Source organism: Emydura macquarii, unplaced genomic scaffold (genome assembly GCF_026122565.2).
Source record: "Emydura macquarii macquarii isolate MOO-44397 ecotype Brisbane River unplaced genomic scaffold, CSIRO-AGI_Emac_v2 contig_3343, whole genome shotgun sequence".
NCBI lineage: Eukaryota > Metazoa > Chordata > Testudines > Chelidae > Emydura > Emydura macquarii.
This window is the reverse complement of record NW_027133480.1, coordinates 8,443,940-8,460,920: the sequence shown is the minus strand read 5'-3', so window position 1 is coordinate 8,460,920 and position 16,981 is coordinate 8,443,940. Positions and strand designations below refer to the sequence as shown.

At 41.0% G+C, this 16,981-nt stretch overlaps 1 protein-coding gene across 1 annotated transcript in view; it reads left to right on the top strand.

Annotated features, from left to right (window-relative positions):
- The window catches only part of LOC137143582 (cilia- and flagella-associated protein 46-like), a 57,697-nt gene that overhangs the window by 28,009 nt on the left and 12,707 nt on the right, over positions 1 to 16,981 (top strand). Inside the window, exons 20-23 of the mRNA XM_067533433.1 lie at positions 3,336 to 3,500; positions 9,950 to 10,026; positions 16,013 to 16,073; positions 16,159 to 16,194. Of these exons, the coding sequence (XP_067389534.1) occupies positions 3,336 to 3,500; positions 9,950 to 10,026; positions 16,013 to 16,073; positions 16,159 to 16,194 (339 nt within the window). The remainder of the gene's footprint in view (positions 1 to 3,335; positions 3,501 to 9,949; positions 10,027 to 16,012; positions 16,074 to 16,158; positions 16,195 to 16,981) is intronic.

The following is a 16,981-nucleotide window of genomic DNA, read 5'->3' as shown; positions in this document are numbered from 1 at the left end:
CTGTTGATGTAGGCTAAGGGACTATACTGATATAACCATGCCAGTACAATCTCTGTAGTGTAGACACAACCCTAGTACTGGAGTATCTCCCCTAAGAAGCTCCAAGAAGAGAGGGAGAGAGTCAGGTCAAAGACTCAATATTCAGACTATTTTCTTCTGTGGCGGGGGATGGGAAAGTTATTCAGTTAAAAAGAGGAACAAAATTATGAGAATCAACAACCATACTATTCAATCAATTACTCAAGGCGCTAAACCTATCAAAGGATATTTGATTGAAATATTATTGAATATATTAGCCTCTCATTGATGCTAATAGTTAAGCATCAGTAAGAATTCAATACACACATTAAGGAAAATAATTTTGAATAATCAACATAAATTCAATTAAAACAAACTAGGTTACGACATTAACTCAACTTAATTTAAAAAAATCTCTTAAAGTGAAGAAAAAGAATTATTAAAATCTGATAAGTGAAATATGATAGTATACTTGAAAATAATACTAACTTAAACAAAGCGTGTAAAACAACTAGTAATTCTTCTCAGTTTTGTCTTAAGAAACTAGAATTTTAAGACTAGGCATAGATGTTTAAGAAGTAAGTTTGAGGTCATATGACAATTACAGTTCAAGATTAATCAGTGTTCAGATACACATACCTAGCTGGAAATTGGTGTAATAACACACAAAAGTTGGGGCATAATGTGGAGCAGGTAGCGTTAACTTTGGGTTGGTGGAATTAATAGGTTAGTTTGGAAGTGGTGAAAGATAGTAAAGGAGTCTGACAAATAGTGTATAAAATGTTTTAATTCAATCAACATGAGCAATTTAGAAAATAGGGGTTAGATGTGAAAAGGTGCTTTTGTCTTTCAGTTAATTTGCATAAGAGACTTTTTAGGTTCAAGTGGTCATAGACAAAGCACACATATGAGGAGGTATAAACACTAGAAAGATTGATATGCAGAAAAGTAATTAAAGGAGCACAATCCTTTTAATAACTGGAATAAACAAAGGTAAATCTGTAACCATTTAAATTGCCTCACACAAAAAATGGAAATGAGGCTAGTTTGGAGTATATGGTATTACAGTGGATCCCAAACATTTTCCCTGCATGACCTCTTTTTAAGGCGTGTTGTTTCCCACTACCCCAGATAGCATGGAAGTTGCCATTTAAAAATGGTGTCCTCCCAGCAGTGTGACCTCACACACACTGTACATGCAAAGTCATGCCACAAGGAGGATGCCATTTTGCTTTACAAAATGGCATCCTCTGGACTGCATGACCTCACACACAAACGGTGCATGCAAGGTCATGCTGCATGGAGGGTGCCATTTGTAGAGCAAAATAGTTTTCCCCATGCGACGTGACCTCATGTATACAGTGCGTGTGAGGTTACGCTGTGTGGAGGAGGCCATTTTGTAAAATGATGTCCTCTGCAAGCTCAGGATTGCCATGACCCCATCTGCTGATGAAGCAATCCCACTTGGGGTCATGATACACAGTTTGGAAACTGTTGGGGTATTAATACATTTAATAACTCTGTAGTTCGAAACACACAACACACGGTCAGTGTAAAAGTATTTTAAAATTTATAACACAGATAAAGACTGAAGTAAGATTTTGAAGTTAGAAGATAGTGTTTTTTCATACTCACAGTGTAATGTTACAAGGGAGAGGGATCTGCGGATGCTTCTCTGACTGGCAGGTAATTCTTACGCACACGTGCAAAGACAGCACAACTGCAGGAGGGTGAGTGTGTAAGATATGGGATGGAGCAGAGCAGTGATTTAACAAAATTGCTAGTTCTCAGTAGAACTTTAGAAACTGAGTTTAAACACGAGGGTAAAAAAGCTAACCAAACAAATCCATTCAAGCCTTTAGCCTCTTACTCGGTGTTACATCTCTTGGCTAAGGTGGCCTTTTTAGTAGCAAGGAGAGTGGATTCTCTGTTAATAGACCTACCTTATATAGCATTCTTCAAGGGCAAGTACATCTTGGGCTTCACCCTAAGTTCTTATCCACAGTACTATCTGACTGTCACCTTAATCAATCATACCTACCAGTCTTTTCTCCAAAGCCACGTGTTCATTAAGATAGGAAAAAGTGGCATACTCCAGATGTGCACTAATCCCTGACTTTTGACGTAGATAGAACAAAGACCTTTTGGGTTTCTTCCCAACTCTTTATTTCCTATATGGAAAGAATGAGACGCCATCCTATTATGGCACGAATTTCTAAATGGATTACCAGCTGCATTGCTTTTGGTCTGATGCCTCCTGAGCAAATGACAGCACATTAAGCTAGGATACATTCAGCCTCTACTGCTTTTGTGAGAAATGTCCCTATTGTTGACATTTGTAGAGTGACAATGTGGTCCTCTGTATGGACATTTGCTAGACATTATGCAATTACTACAGCATCAAGGGACAACTCAAATGTGGGGAAAGCAGTCTTACATTCCAATTTCAGATGAGACTCCTTGTCCCATCTCCATTGAAAACAATTTGGCAGTCATCTGCAGTGTAATGAACATATGATATCACTCAAGGAAAAAATGGTTACTTAACTTCTCATACCTGTTGTTCTTTGAGTTGTGCTGTATATGTCCATTCCACGACTCACCCTCTTTCCTCAGCATCAGAATCTATCATCTAAGATTCCAGTATGAGGGAACTGAAAGAGAGACGGGGCAGCGCTCTAACCTTTATACTCTGAGTTCTGAGCATAAGGGAAGTGAGGGCACATGTGTGGCTGCCCTTACGAGGGTCTCTAGGGAAAACTGTCTAGCACCAGTGCACAAGACGCACATACACTTCTAGTGGAATGGGCATATGCCAGCATCCCGAAGAACAACAGTTACAAGAAGGTAAGTAAACATTTTGTTTTGTTTCATACAGAAGGATACTGCTGTCTTTGGTTAACAGCTTCTTTAAAAGTGTTCTCTGACTCAAGTTCATTTAACTTGCCTTTTTGTTAGGATGTTGTGTGTCCGAATGGGCAAGTCTGTGCATTTCCTAATATTATTCCCATGATGGAAACTGTGTATATGGCAAATTCATGTGACTCTGCTCCAGAGACAGTGTGTTTGTAAATAAAAGAGTACTTTCTCCACTGAAGGAGGATTAGGCTCTGCAAATGTATATCCTAGGGTGTTTGCAGAGCATCTCTTTGGATGAGGGGAATTATGAAGAATATTTTTCTGGATGATTCCTGTCATCCAAAGTAAAAAAAACATTTTGTGCAGTGGGATGAAAAAGAAACTCCATTTTCCCAGGTAATTTTAATTATTAAAATATCTATGATGAATTATTAAATATCTCATTTTTGTTGTGTCAGGTGGACTGATGGATTTAGGTGAGTGTGTGATATTACTGGCAGACAAACTACTTATGGAGTTACCTTTGGAAGCTCTGAGTATCTTTCAAGAAGAGGCAATAAGTTCTGTGTCTAGAGATTTTTCTCTCCAAATTCTCTACAATCGAATACATGCAGAAGAACCAGGTACAATTACATGAATATTCTTTGCATTCAGAAATTATTATATAATAAAACCAATTTATTATGTTACTCATATCTTTTTCATTATATTCATTATATTCATTATATATATATTTGACTGAGACAGGATTTCATACCAAAAAATTTCCATGTAATATTGTCTGGAATATCTACTGAGAAAAGTATATGAAAACATACTATAGTTTTTTAGCAATGTACAGACTTATAATACTATTACAGTGTCAGCTGTCCTTTGTCTAAAAAAGAAGCCATCAATATTGAATCCACACTAGGAGTCTCTCTCTCTCTCTAACCCACACTTTCACTGTACAGCTGAATGACTTATCCAAGTTCCATGTACAGCCACTTATACCTGAATTTCCTGTATTACTGACTTTGCAACATCTTTTGCAGCAGCTGTTCATACTTTCATACTGTCCAGCACTGCCAGCCCAGTGCCAATCTCAGATGAACAACGGCATATTGGGGCCAACACCTATGTCCTCACAGAATGGCAGCAACTCAGGGATGGGGACAGGCACACTGATGAATTTCAGAAGCCCTAACTTACATCCACCCATTTGCAATGTGGGATGCGTTCCTAGACTAGGTTTAACAGGCTGCTGACTGGAACAGCCAGAGTGGCTGCCGCAATGCAAAAATTTAGCTTAGCCCAAACTTCACAATATGACTGTGGGATAGCAATGTGGATGGTAAAACATGGTGGAGGAGTGCACAATTAGAAGATTGGAGGGTGGACTGCAACAGCTTGCTGCCCTTGATGTTCTGCCGTCTAACTGCTGTATCAGTTTAGATATTGACTTATGACATATACAAAAGAAGCAAAAGCGTCAGCTCTAGTACAATAGCTGCTTCCAAGACCTCTAATTTAAAATATCCTGGACTTCCTTAAAGCAATTGTAAAGTTTGTTGGACTTTAAAAGGTCTTGCAAAATTTAGATTACACAAGTAATTCTTTAGAACCCTGACATTTGAAGTTGCTATCAGCACAGAGAAGCTAAATTAAAAAATGTAGATTAAGCAAAGCAATCTAAGGGCTTGTCAACATAGTGAGTTAGTACCCAGCAAGTTAGGCTATGTGTTAGGCTATCTATGTGGCATTAGCCTGCTGTGCAGTATCTCACCATTGGGTACCTACTGCCATGCACTGAAAAGTCTCTGTCAAAGAACACTGTGGAACTTTAGTATGCAGTAGGAAGGTCCATGAAGCCAGTTAGTTCATGGCAAGCTTTTTTGCTGTAGATTCACTCTCTGGCTTGCAACACTCTAACTTGCTGTGTAGACAAGCACTAACAGAAAACCAAATGTGAATAAGTTTTAAGACCTGTTACTTCAAAACTACTGAACCAATTTCCTTCATATTTAGCCGAGGTTACACTGAGAGCTACGTATTTCTTTTGATCCACTAAGCCATTATTTTGTAATGCATGGGCAAAATCTGAGATAAGAAAATATGGTAGAATTGTGCAAAAGGGGTGGCTTGTTTTACATGCCCAGAGATCTCAAACCCAATTGAGCAGGCTTTCTTACAGTGTCCATGCACAAAATTTGTTCCAGTGGAGAGCGAGGTTGTAAAGTTTTTCGTATACCACTGCCTCCTCTCCATTAGAAGAGGGCTGTTCTGATTTTTGCTAGAGACCTACCAGCTTAGGCTGCTGAGGCAGGAAATAAACTGGAGGTCCAGAAACACCAGTCAGATGCCAGGAGTCAAGCTAGGTCAGGATGCCAGGAAATCAAGAAGCAGGAGAGAAAGCACAAAGCGCACAGTCCAAAGCAGGGTGGAGCCCAGTTATTTAGCCGCTTTCCCGTTCCTGCCATTGACTTAAATGGGGCCAGTGGACAATCAGCTGCTCTGGGGCTCTGCCAATCTGACCTCGGGGCAGAGCCTCACCCTGGAGCTGGGCTTCATGGGTCCCAGGTAAGCCATTGTTGGCAGACTGCTGGGTGGAGGAATGGAATATGGTTGATCCCATGGACCCTGTGTTCAAGACCTATGGGTCATGACAAAGACCAAACATGCCATATTTTTTTAACTTTCCATCATAGGTCAGGTTTTCTAAACCTTTTATCATTTTTGTTACTTTACTCTGGGCTCTCTCTAATTTGTCCACATCTTTACTAAAGTGTGGAACCCAGAACTGGACACAGTACTCCAACTGAGGATTCACCAATGCCAAGTAGAGCAGGCCAGTTACATACCATGTTTTATATACAACATTCCTGTTAATACACCCCAGAATGAAATTAGCCTTTTTCATAACAACATCACATTGTCGACTCATATTCAATTTGTTATCCACTATAATACCTAGTTCCTTTTCAGCAGTACTAGCCAATTATTCCCTGTTTTGTATTTGTGCATTTGTTTTTTCTTTCCTAAATTGACATACTTTGCCCTTGTTTATATTGAATTTCATCTTGTTGAATTCAGACCAATACTCCAATTTGGGTCATTTTGAATTCCAATCCTGTCCTCCAACATGCTTGCAATCCTTCTCAGTTTGGATTGCAATCCTTCTCAGTTTGGTGTCATCTGCAGATTTTATAAGGATACTCTCCACTCCATTATCTGAGTCATTAAAGAAAATATTGAGTAATACTGGACCCAGCATGGTCTCCTGCAAGGCTTCTCTAGATATGCCTGTTAAGTTTTATAGGAAACCATTGAGTATGGTCTTTCAACCAGTTGTGTACCCACCTTATAATAATTTTATCTAGACCACATTTCCCTAGTTTGCTTTTGAGTGTGTTCTGTGAGACTGTGTCAAAACCCTCACTAAAATCAAGATATATCACATCTTCTGCTTCCCCTCATCCAATAAGCCACTTAGCCCTGTCAAAGAAGGAAATTAGGTTGGCTTGGCAAGATTTGTTATTGACAAATCCATGCTGACTATTCTTTATAATCCTATTATCCTCTAGGTGCTTACAAATTGATTGTTTAGTAATTTGTTCCAGTATCTTTCTAGGTATTAAAATTAGGTTGACTCATCTATAATTCCCCAGGTCCTCTTTGTTCCCCATTTTAAAAGATTGGTACTATATTTTCCTTCTCCAGTCTTCTGAGACCTCACCTGACCTTCAGGAGTTCTCAGAGATAATTGCTAATGGTTCTGCAATTCCTTCAGCTAGTTCCTTAATTACCCTAGAATGAATTTCATTAGGTCCTGCTCACTTGAATGCATCTAATTTATCTAAATAATCTTTAACCTGATTTTTTTCCTATTTTGGCTTGCATTCCTTCCTCTTTGTTGTTAATATTAATTGTGTTGAGTATCTGGTCTCCATTAACATTTTTAGTGGAGACTGAAGTGAAAAAGGCATTAATATCTCTGCTTTCTTAACATCATAAATTAGCTTTCCGTCCTCGGCAAGTAAAGGATCTATACTTCCCTTCATCTGTCTCTGCTCCTAATGTATCTTTGGATTGAACTGGACCCTATAATCAACCTAGCAGAGCTGCTGCAATCTCCTACAGTGAACTTTCTGTCTTTGGAGCCCTATATTTCTGATTCTTTCAGCTAAGGATAGCAAAAATCTCAGCTAAATCCAGCAGTGTGGTGCTGGTTGGCTGGTATCTAATTATTGTTAGATTATGATTTGTGAATCTCTGTGCTGTTTTTCACAGCTGTTGAAAGGTGCAGCTTAGAAGGGCTTCAGAAGACTTTGTCCTAGCAACACACAAGTGGAAGCCATAGGAAGGAGCAAAGAGCAGGGGTTTCAGGAGATACTGGGGAAGAGAAGTCTGCAGGTGGTACTGAGGATGAGGTTGAGAACCAGGTTACTTGGGTGTGACAGGGAGCACAGTTGGCCTAATCCTGTTCCTACTGAGTCCATGTCAAAATGAACACAGGAATGGGCTACAACTAACCACCTTGAAATGTTCCTATGAAAAGCACTTATCAGTGCAAAAAATTATAGATCTTGTTTCATCAACACTTCATGTTCTGTTACCCAAATATAGTTCTGGGTGTTGTGAAAATAAATCTTCATAACATTCCCTGAAAACAGTTACTTGTTTGTCAGTATGAAATATTAGTGAACAAGAATCATAAACTTTTGTAGACTTGTAAGTAAAAGTTCTGTGGGGGTCGTTGCAATTAGAATAAAGATTATGTGAATTCAGAATGATCTTAGAAATAACATTTGTGGTGAACATTTCAAAAATCAAGAAATTTAACTTGACAGCTAATAAATTGTAGCCATTCCAATAAGATGTACATTGAGTGAGGTGCTTGGGAAGATTTTTAAAAAAAAATTTAAAACCTTTCTTGCGGGCATCTTAATATGCAAATTCTTTCCTTGCTGCTTGTGCTTCTTTATGTTTTCCAGAAAGAAGTCTTTGTAGATCATACATATCTTGTGTTACTAAGATTTTATAGACTTGCAGTCACTTTGTTCATCTCACAGATAAGAACACTTTCAAGATCAAATACTAATATGAAACATGTGTATGCTCAAAAAACTGTAAATGTACAGTATGAATAAGGTCAGGAAACCTAGCTGCAAACCAAGAAAGTAGACAGTATTCTGTATAAATTCTATATAAATTCTACTACCATGATTATCACTGTAGTATCCATGTGCCTTCCACTAGTGCATTAAGTGATTGATATCTGTCATATTTGTTCTTTTATCCTCTCCTTGGGTAGAAGTGTGTGCAGTGAAGTGTTTTGTTTTGGAATGTTTTTATAATACACAGACACACAAACACATTGTCATATGTTTGTTAGAAAAGGCAGTTTTAGAAAATGTCTTTTTTTATTTCTGTTTTCCAATTTTCAAAAGTGAATGGAGGTCACTGCCCTGCTACATCCGGTGGTGCTGGCAAAATGTGGGGCTGGCTGGAGCTGGTGCCGCTGCTGCTGCGGTTGTGTTCCACTTGGGGGAGGGAGGAGAGAAACACATCCCCAAATGCATACCCAGAGTCCATAGAAAACTATTTTCTTAGGTGTTGAAGGAATGAGAGTGTGTAGCATGAAGGAAAGGTCTTAGTTTATGCAATTATGGAAGCAGCCATTGCGAGTGAGGAAAAAGGAGTAAAAAGCAAACAGCAAGTAATAAGGGGTACCTCAAATTATCTCCATGTTGCAGTGTGCTCCAGCAATACCTAGCTGGCATACAGGCCCCTTGGGACAATAGCCAATTGTTAATAGCTTACAGCAGACTCAAGTAGTTGGTGCCGAGTGCACTGAGAAAAGTAAACTCTATTTCCTGATCCTTCCAAACCACTTAAAGAAAAAATGCAACACTTCTTACAAATACAGACAGTCCTTTTTTCCTTGTTCTTCACTTTCAGTTCTTTCACAAAGGCTCCAGTTCTTTCAAAAAGGTTGATGTTATTCCAGTGATAGGTACTGGAGCTTGATCCTATAGTAAGCCTAGACAGTGCTTCTACAATTCTTCTCCAACCCTCCATTCCTACATCTACAGTACAATAATCAATGTATGCCGAGGTGACCACCTTTCTCACTTCTATTCCACTTGGCAAGCTTCAGCCTTGAAGAAGTGAGTAGTAGGCTTGGTCTACACTTACCCCAGCGATTCGGTGGCAGTCGACGGGAGTTACGCAAACTACGCAGAGAGCTTGCATAACTCCTGTCGACTGCTGTGCTTCTCTTCTGCGCGCTGTCTTCACTGCACTGCGCCAACGGGAACCATGTTCCCGTTGACTCAGCGCTACACCACTTGAGGGGGTGGATTAACAGCATCGACTTCTGGATCGACTGAGCGGGTCTTCATTGACTGCTCAATCTCTGGCCAGCTGCCAGATCATCTGCTTCTGCGGCAGTGGTCAGTAGTGGTTCTCTTTGCTCTCAACCTTTCCTTTGCCTTTTTTCATATTTTTTAGGAAGTAGCAAGCAGCCTTCTTTGTTCTTTCCTCCTCCTTAAGCAGGTATATAGCTGTGTATCGCTGAAGCCACCCACAGTCCCCATTGCAGTGCCTTTCTGCTGAACTAGTCTGCCCCATTTCAGAGATGGCAGAGCAGCCACACAAGCAATGGGCTAAACCTAAAAGATGCTCCATTTGCAAGGCAGCTTTAACAGGCTCTACAGAAGGTGAATTATGTGCTTCCTGTTCTCAACCAACTGACCCTAGCACTACTAAGACACAGAACTTTGAGTTGGACAGGAATGTTGGGACCCTTGCTACTTCAAGAAGCTTCAACTGTACCACAAAATAGCCCTAACAGGAGAGACAGCAGAACAAGGAGAGGCTCCATTCCTTCAACATTTAATTATTTTTCCCATTATTAAGTGCTAGTGATGTACAAGACATAAAACACCCAAGTACCTATTAAAACACAAAACATTCCACATATTGTCTATCTTTTAAAGTCATTACATATTTTTTAATGAAGGAGAGTTTGCACAGTATTTTAGCAAATTCCACCTATATTTCAAAGTTTTTATACTTCGAACTTTCACAGAGAATGAAGTAAAAAAAGACCCTAAAAGTCCAAAGGAGCCAAAACCAAAAGCAGATCAGAAGAAGAGCGTCAAAATGGTAAGCTGGATGAATTCATACTGCTTAACATAAAAGTGTAGTGAGATGTTCATCCCTACATCAAGACTATAATCTCAAGCTATTTCAGAAACAAATGGAGAGTAGTTGTATTTCAACTTTTTTTTATTTTTTTATTTCCTTGAATTTTTCCTAAGACATATGAGTGAAAAGAAGCAATAGGGTAATTTGTTGTTTGTTACACACACTGTAAGTGTGAGATGCAGTAAAAATCACAGAATTTGTTATAAGACTCCTTTTTATTAATCTTTGTCCAGTAACTGAGAGCTCATAATCCTCTTTGAGTGCTGGTCCCTATGTGTAGTCCACACCAGAGTATGCATATATGTCATGCGCCTGAGTCCAGAAATTCTAACATGCAGTGTCCATTGGCCCACATGTGTGCAGTAGATCTCCTTGTGCTCTCAAATGAGGACATACGGTGCAGTGCAGGCTGACCCCTCTCCTACTCTATTTTAAGGATGCGTGGCCTGAATCAGAATTCCTGTGTCCACAGAATTCTGCAGCTTTTTCTCTTGATAGAATCTGTAAATAGATATGTAATCATTTCTATATCTCATAACTTTTATATTAGTCTAGTTAGAGTTTTATAGTACAGTTAGTATTGCTTGTTTTTCGCTTTATTGGGGACTACCTCCCTGTTGCCTGCCACTATGCCCAGAGTCCTGAGGTTGAATTACTGCATTTCTTGCCCATGTTCCTTCTCCATGAGTAATGATTACCAATGCTGCCTCTACTACTTGGGTGAGACGTGCATATCTGCAAAGTGCAGTATTTGTCATTCATTTCAACCAAGAACTCGTGGAGCTTTGTCTAAAGAAACACCTTATGGGGAAGGCTATGAGGCCCCACTCTGATCTGGGCCAGGGAGACCCGCCTCCTGTATATCAACCCCAACAGACGAGCGCACCTCTCCAAGCATGATCTTAGGAGTGGAGTCTGCAGCTCCTAAGCCCAAGGACTCTTCCTCCAAGCGTTCCCATTAGAGTCAGGTGCACTCTCATGGTCGCAAGGACAGAATGCTATCTAGGACTATCCACAAGAGAGGTGATCTCTCCCTGAGCCCATTGAGATTGTGTGAGTCTTCACACGTGGATCCTAAGGGATCGGCTCTGTGAAATTCCCCAGGTTGGAGGGTAAGAGTTCAAGAATAAAGATCTGTGGGTGACTCCAGCTCTGAAACACAAGGACCGTAGCTTGCAGTACCAGTATGCCAGCAGGTCTGGACTTGTCATCGGTACTGGCTCCCTTGTCCAAGGACCATAGTATCTCCCAAGACATGCCAGAATCATCAGTCCTGACCATTGGAAAGGGAGCAGTTTTTGGAGTCAGATGTTCCAGCCACTCCTCCATGTCCTTGGAGAGAACTGAGCACTGACAGGCAGTTGAGGTGATCAGGACACTACCCCTCTAGATATGACTTCCCCAGGGACTGGTGCTGCCGATGTCTGGGGTCGTCCAAAACCAGCTGACCCCCTCTTTACTGGCCTTATTGGGGCCCGTGAGATCCTTATGGCAGACACCTAGGACCCACTCGAGAAACTTACCGCACTTCTTCTCAACACCTACCAAATCCGTGGGAGTATTAGGAGGAGGATATTGACCTGGATCCACAAGTACTGATGGGAATCTCTCATCCTCATCTCTGGATGAAGCAATCACTCCATCATAGGCAGTACCAGGAGCTACGTAAGGTGGCACTTGCAGCTAACGAGCCCATCATGGATCTCAGTAGATTGGTCTGGCACACTTCAGCATCCTTTCCCTCATATCTAAAAAATGCTATTTTGTTCCCACCAAGGTAGCTGAATGTCTTCTCTCCACCCTGCCCCCAACTCTGATGGCACAGGCAGCTACAGAGAAAAGTAGGTTGCAACATCAAAGGACGACCCTGACTGACAAGTGTCAAATAGGTTGGACTTCCTGGGGAGAAAGATCTTTTCCTCTACAAGCCTGAAATTCCATATCACTAACTGTCAGGTCTTGTTAATGAAATCTGATTTTAACTATTCCAGGCTGTCTGACTTGAAGGACAAGCTTTTCCCTAAGAACAGAGCCCAATTTGCGGAGGGTAAGTTAGTGGCAAGAACATCCCTTCAGGTTGCTGTGGTTGCAGCAGATATGGCATCCAAAGGCATGGCCACTGATATAGTTATGAGGAGGGATTCTTGGTTACAGTTATCATATTTCCCCAGGGATGTCCAGAATACCATACAATCCTTCGACAAGTTGAATCTCTTCAGCAAGAAAATAGATGAATCCCAACAGTCATTAAAGGACTCGGGATCAACTCTACACTCCTGAGGGATTTACATTTGGTCCCAGAGGAGAAAACACCCAAGACAAGCTTGTAGGCCATCCCCTCCTTAAACATTCTACCACCAGTGTCTAGCTGAGCCTCTGCCAAAATGTCAGAGGGTTCAGAGGCCTCACTTCATGGTCCCTTCTACCACCCATGACCTCTGTTCATTCCCAGCAGCCTGAAGAGGGCTACTTTTCATGTCTCGGTTGAGTCCTGCCTACCACCTCTTTTCTCATTATTTTTGGGGGTATTGTATTGAATTCTTTGCCCACAACTGAGACTTGATCATGACAGACATTTGGGTCTTAGAAATTATCCATCAAGGATACTCCATTGAGTTCCTCTCCCTCCCCCTCATAAATCCTCTTTAGGGACCACTCTCGCAAGGTGATTCTTCAACAAGAGGTGGACTCCCTCCTAGAATGAGGGGTGATAGAGTGCATCTTTCCTCAGTGTCACGGGAGAGGGTTTTATTCCCCATATTGCCTAGTCCCCAAAAAAGACAGAGGGTGAAGACCCATTCTGGACCTTTTGCAGCTAATTTATTTAAAAGTCAAAATTCGGGATGGGTTACCTTAGCATTGATAATCCCCTCACTACAGGAGGGGATGTGGTTTACAGTTCTCAACGTGAAGGATGCATATTTTCATATAGACATTCATCCCTCTCACAGAAGGTTTATCGTGGGCCAAGAATGTTTCCAATTCTGGGTACTTTCCTTTGGAATAGCAACAGCACCCAGAGTGTTCACAGAATATTTCTGTATAGTGGCAGCCCAAATGAGACATCAGTTGCACAGTCTTTCCCATATCTGGATGATTGGCTCTTGATAGGTTGCTGCTGTCAAGAAGTCAAGCTGGCAGTGGAGTTTCTGCTGTGTCTTGTAGCAGCCTGAAGCATCTGCATAAACAAAGGAAAGTCTGTTTTATCATCCATATGGATGATAAACCTCATCGGAGACACTCTGGACTTCTATTCTGTGAGAGCTTTCCTTCCCACAGGAAGATTTCAGTTAATGAGCAGCCTCATAGCACAGATTACTCTCAAACCAAGAACTATGGTTCATCTAGTGTCTACAGGCCGAGCTCCTGTCAGCCTACTCACCAGATAAAGATCACATCAACTCCAGAGTGACCCTTCCCACCAGAGTCATTGCCTCCCTGACCCGGTGGTTGAACACAGAGAGAGTGAGAGTGGGCATTCCTTTCAACACTTCCACCCCAGTGCCACTGTTGTGAAAGACGCTTACCTGAACAACCACACTGCACAAGTACCTGGACCCTCCCAAGATGCCAGAATTATACTAGAACTAAGAGCAGTCCCCTAGCTTGCAGAGCTTTTCTCCCGCGTATGCATTCACTCCATATCAAAGTGGTGTCAGACAAACATAACCATGGTCTTTTACATAAACAAATGGAGCGGAGCAAGATCTCTTCCCCTTTGTCTAGAAACAGTCAAGGTTTAGAACTGGTGCATCAGAAACCACATTACTATCCAAACCACATACCTCCCAGATGCTCAGAATTCTTTAACAGACAAATAGCACTGAGCATGCACTTCTCTGTGAACCATGAATGGGAGATTCATGACTCTGTCCTGAGTGAAATATTCAATTAGTGCGATTTGCCTCAGTGGGATCTCTTTGAATCCCAAACAAACAAAAAGTTCCCCTGTATTGCTCCAGAGAAGCATGGGCCATGGCTCCCAAGGTGGTACACTTCTGTTACCATGGTCAAATTATATTATATATACCTTTCCTTCCATTCCCCTGTTATCACATATCCTGAGAAAGATCCATCATAACAAGGCCAGGTCATTCTCTTAGCACCCAATTGACCCAGGAAGTTTTGGATCCCAGAGCTCTTGAAAACATAGGATCTGCCCCTTTCCACACCTAACGCGGAGGAGGCAGCGGAATCAGACACCCCAATCTGGATTCCCTTCATCTCATGGCCTTGTGTTTGGATGGGCATTAGAAATAGAATGCTCCAATTTGGCAGCCATTCAGTCTATCCTTACCCAAAGTAGGAAAGATTCAACTAGGACCTGCTACCTAGCTAAATGGAGATGTTTCTCTACCTGGATACAGCATAGACAGCCTTCTCCAGGCACTGTAGAAATTCTGATTATTTTAGACTATCTCCTGTCTCCATTTGATTGCTGCGGAACCATCTCTCAGCAGTTTAGTGCCTTCCTTCCTCCAGTAGATGAACATTCTTTTTTCATCCATCCAACTACAGTAAGGTTCATGAGGGGATAAGTCGGGACCTTTTCGCCATTGGTCAAACCTATTCTTCAGTGGGACCTCAATATCATTCTATCAAGACTTTCCAGACCACCATTTGAACCCATGGCAACATGCTTCATGTCCCACCTATCCATGAAAGTTGAATTTTTAGTTACTATCACTTCTGCCAGGAGGGTGAGTGAGTTGGGAGCCCTCATAGCAGACCCCCTTTCTACATTTTTTTCAATGGAACAAAGTACCTCTTTTCCTGCATTGTAAGTTTCTTCCCATGGTTATTTCTGAATTCCATGTCAACCAAAATATCCACTTACCTGTCTTTTTTCCAAAACTCCAAGCTTCTGCCGAAGAGACGAGACTTCATTCCCTTGATGTCAGACATGCCCTGGCGTTCTCCATGCAAAGGACCAACCTATCAGAAAATCACCAAGACTTTTTCTCACCATAGCAGAAAAATTGCTAGGTCAAGCAATATCCTGTCAAAGAATCTCTAAGTAGTTTCTTGGTGAATCATCGAGTTCTACAGGTTTGCACCCATACTCCTGTTGATGGAGTCAGGGCACACTTTGCTAGGACACAAACTGCCTCTACAGCATCCCTGAAGGATGTTCCAATACTAGACGTACGCAGAGTAACCGCCTGGAGCTCCATCCACATGATTGCTAGACATTATGAGCTATTTCAGGCCTCAGCTGTGGGTGCAGCTGTGGGAGCTGCAGTACTGCAAGCATCTTTGCTGCCAGCTTCTTCATTCTCCTCTCCAGTCTAAGCACTGCTTGTCAGTCACCCACATATGGAATACATATAGTAATCAGCCCTCGAAGAAGAAATGGAGGTTATTTACCTGTAACTGGAAGTTCTTCGAGATAGGGACATTATCTGTATTACACTACCTGCCTTCCATCTCCTCTGCTTCAGATCCTGTTGGATTTGCAATCAGAAGAGGAACTGGAAAGGTGTCAGCCCACACTGCCTTTTATGCCATTGATCGGGGGTATGAGGAGATCTACTGCACATGTGCAGGCCAATGGACACTGCTTGTTAAAATTTCTGTACTCTGGCTCATGGCGTGCATGTGTTCCCATGTGTGGAATACAGACAAGGACCGTATATGTTAAAGAATTTCCAGTTACAGGTAGCTAATCTCCATTTTCTTTAAGTTTATATTCTGTGTATTAGCAGAGTATTTAGCATTCGATCAAGGTAAGCTGCTTCAAACAAACTGTTTCTACCTAACAAAATATGTTCATGCTTTTGGTTTCAGTTGGCACTGGCATATTATACTGCTTTTGGTGTAAGCCCCCAGACTTCAGCAAAGCATTTTAGTAAAGCTCATTTTGTTGGACACAATGTAGTGCAATATTGATATAGCTAGTGAATATTTTTGCATGTCAAAAAAAATCTTTGTTATTTAATTGTAGGTACCCATTAATCGTGTTGTACCTCCTAACTGCCGGTCTGTTGATACACACAATTTTAAATGTATCCTTTAAAAAGTAACTATTAACCAGAACGTATCAGTTAAGACGATAGATTTCATTGTTTTACCTCCTTAGCTACAGGTCAGATGTTGTGGATCCATATAATGAAGCAAGAGAAGCAGGTAATATATTTAGAAAATTATGTGCTCTACAAACTAAAAGTGTTGTGAATTTGGAACATTTTTATAGTAGGTGATGAACTTACTACACTAGATAGTAAACACAACAGCTCATCACACACGTTGTTTAATCATCAGTGAGCTTTAATTATTTTTTCTGAGCTTCTTATAAAAATAAAAACCTATTTCAGGTTCAGTCATAGTAGGCTGCATTTTTCCTTCTTCATATAAGTAATAAAATATGGAACCAACATTTCCCAGAAAATAATGATTGAACTAATCTTTCTCATTATATTTTCCCCCACAAAATGTACAGCTCTAACAAGAATTTGTTTTGCCATTTTTTGATTAAGGCTACTTAAACGTACATTGGAGGTTCATGGAGAGCCACAGGAATGAGTGCTCTGTGTACTCCTGTGTGTTGCAGACGAGATCTGCGTGCAGGCCCTGCATAGGCTAGAACAGACTGAGGCTCATGAACTACGAGTGGCTTTTCAATGAATCTCCTGTTGCTCTTTACAGCACATGATATTAAAACACTGTGTGATTTAATTATTAACCAATCAGGATGCTTTCACTATGTTATTAACCAATTGTAGAATACTTGGTCATTTTGCTGTGAGAATATTTATTTTAATATAAAAATAGTAAATGAAACAATAAATCTACACTACTGTGGCTCTTTTAGGTAATGTTGTTTGCTAATTTGTCTTCTGAATCACTGAAGTTTGAGTATCACTTGGCTAGAACAAAGGGGAGTAGGGTAGAGGAGGGGTAGAGGGATCTACAC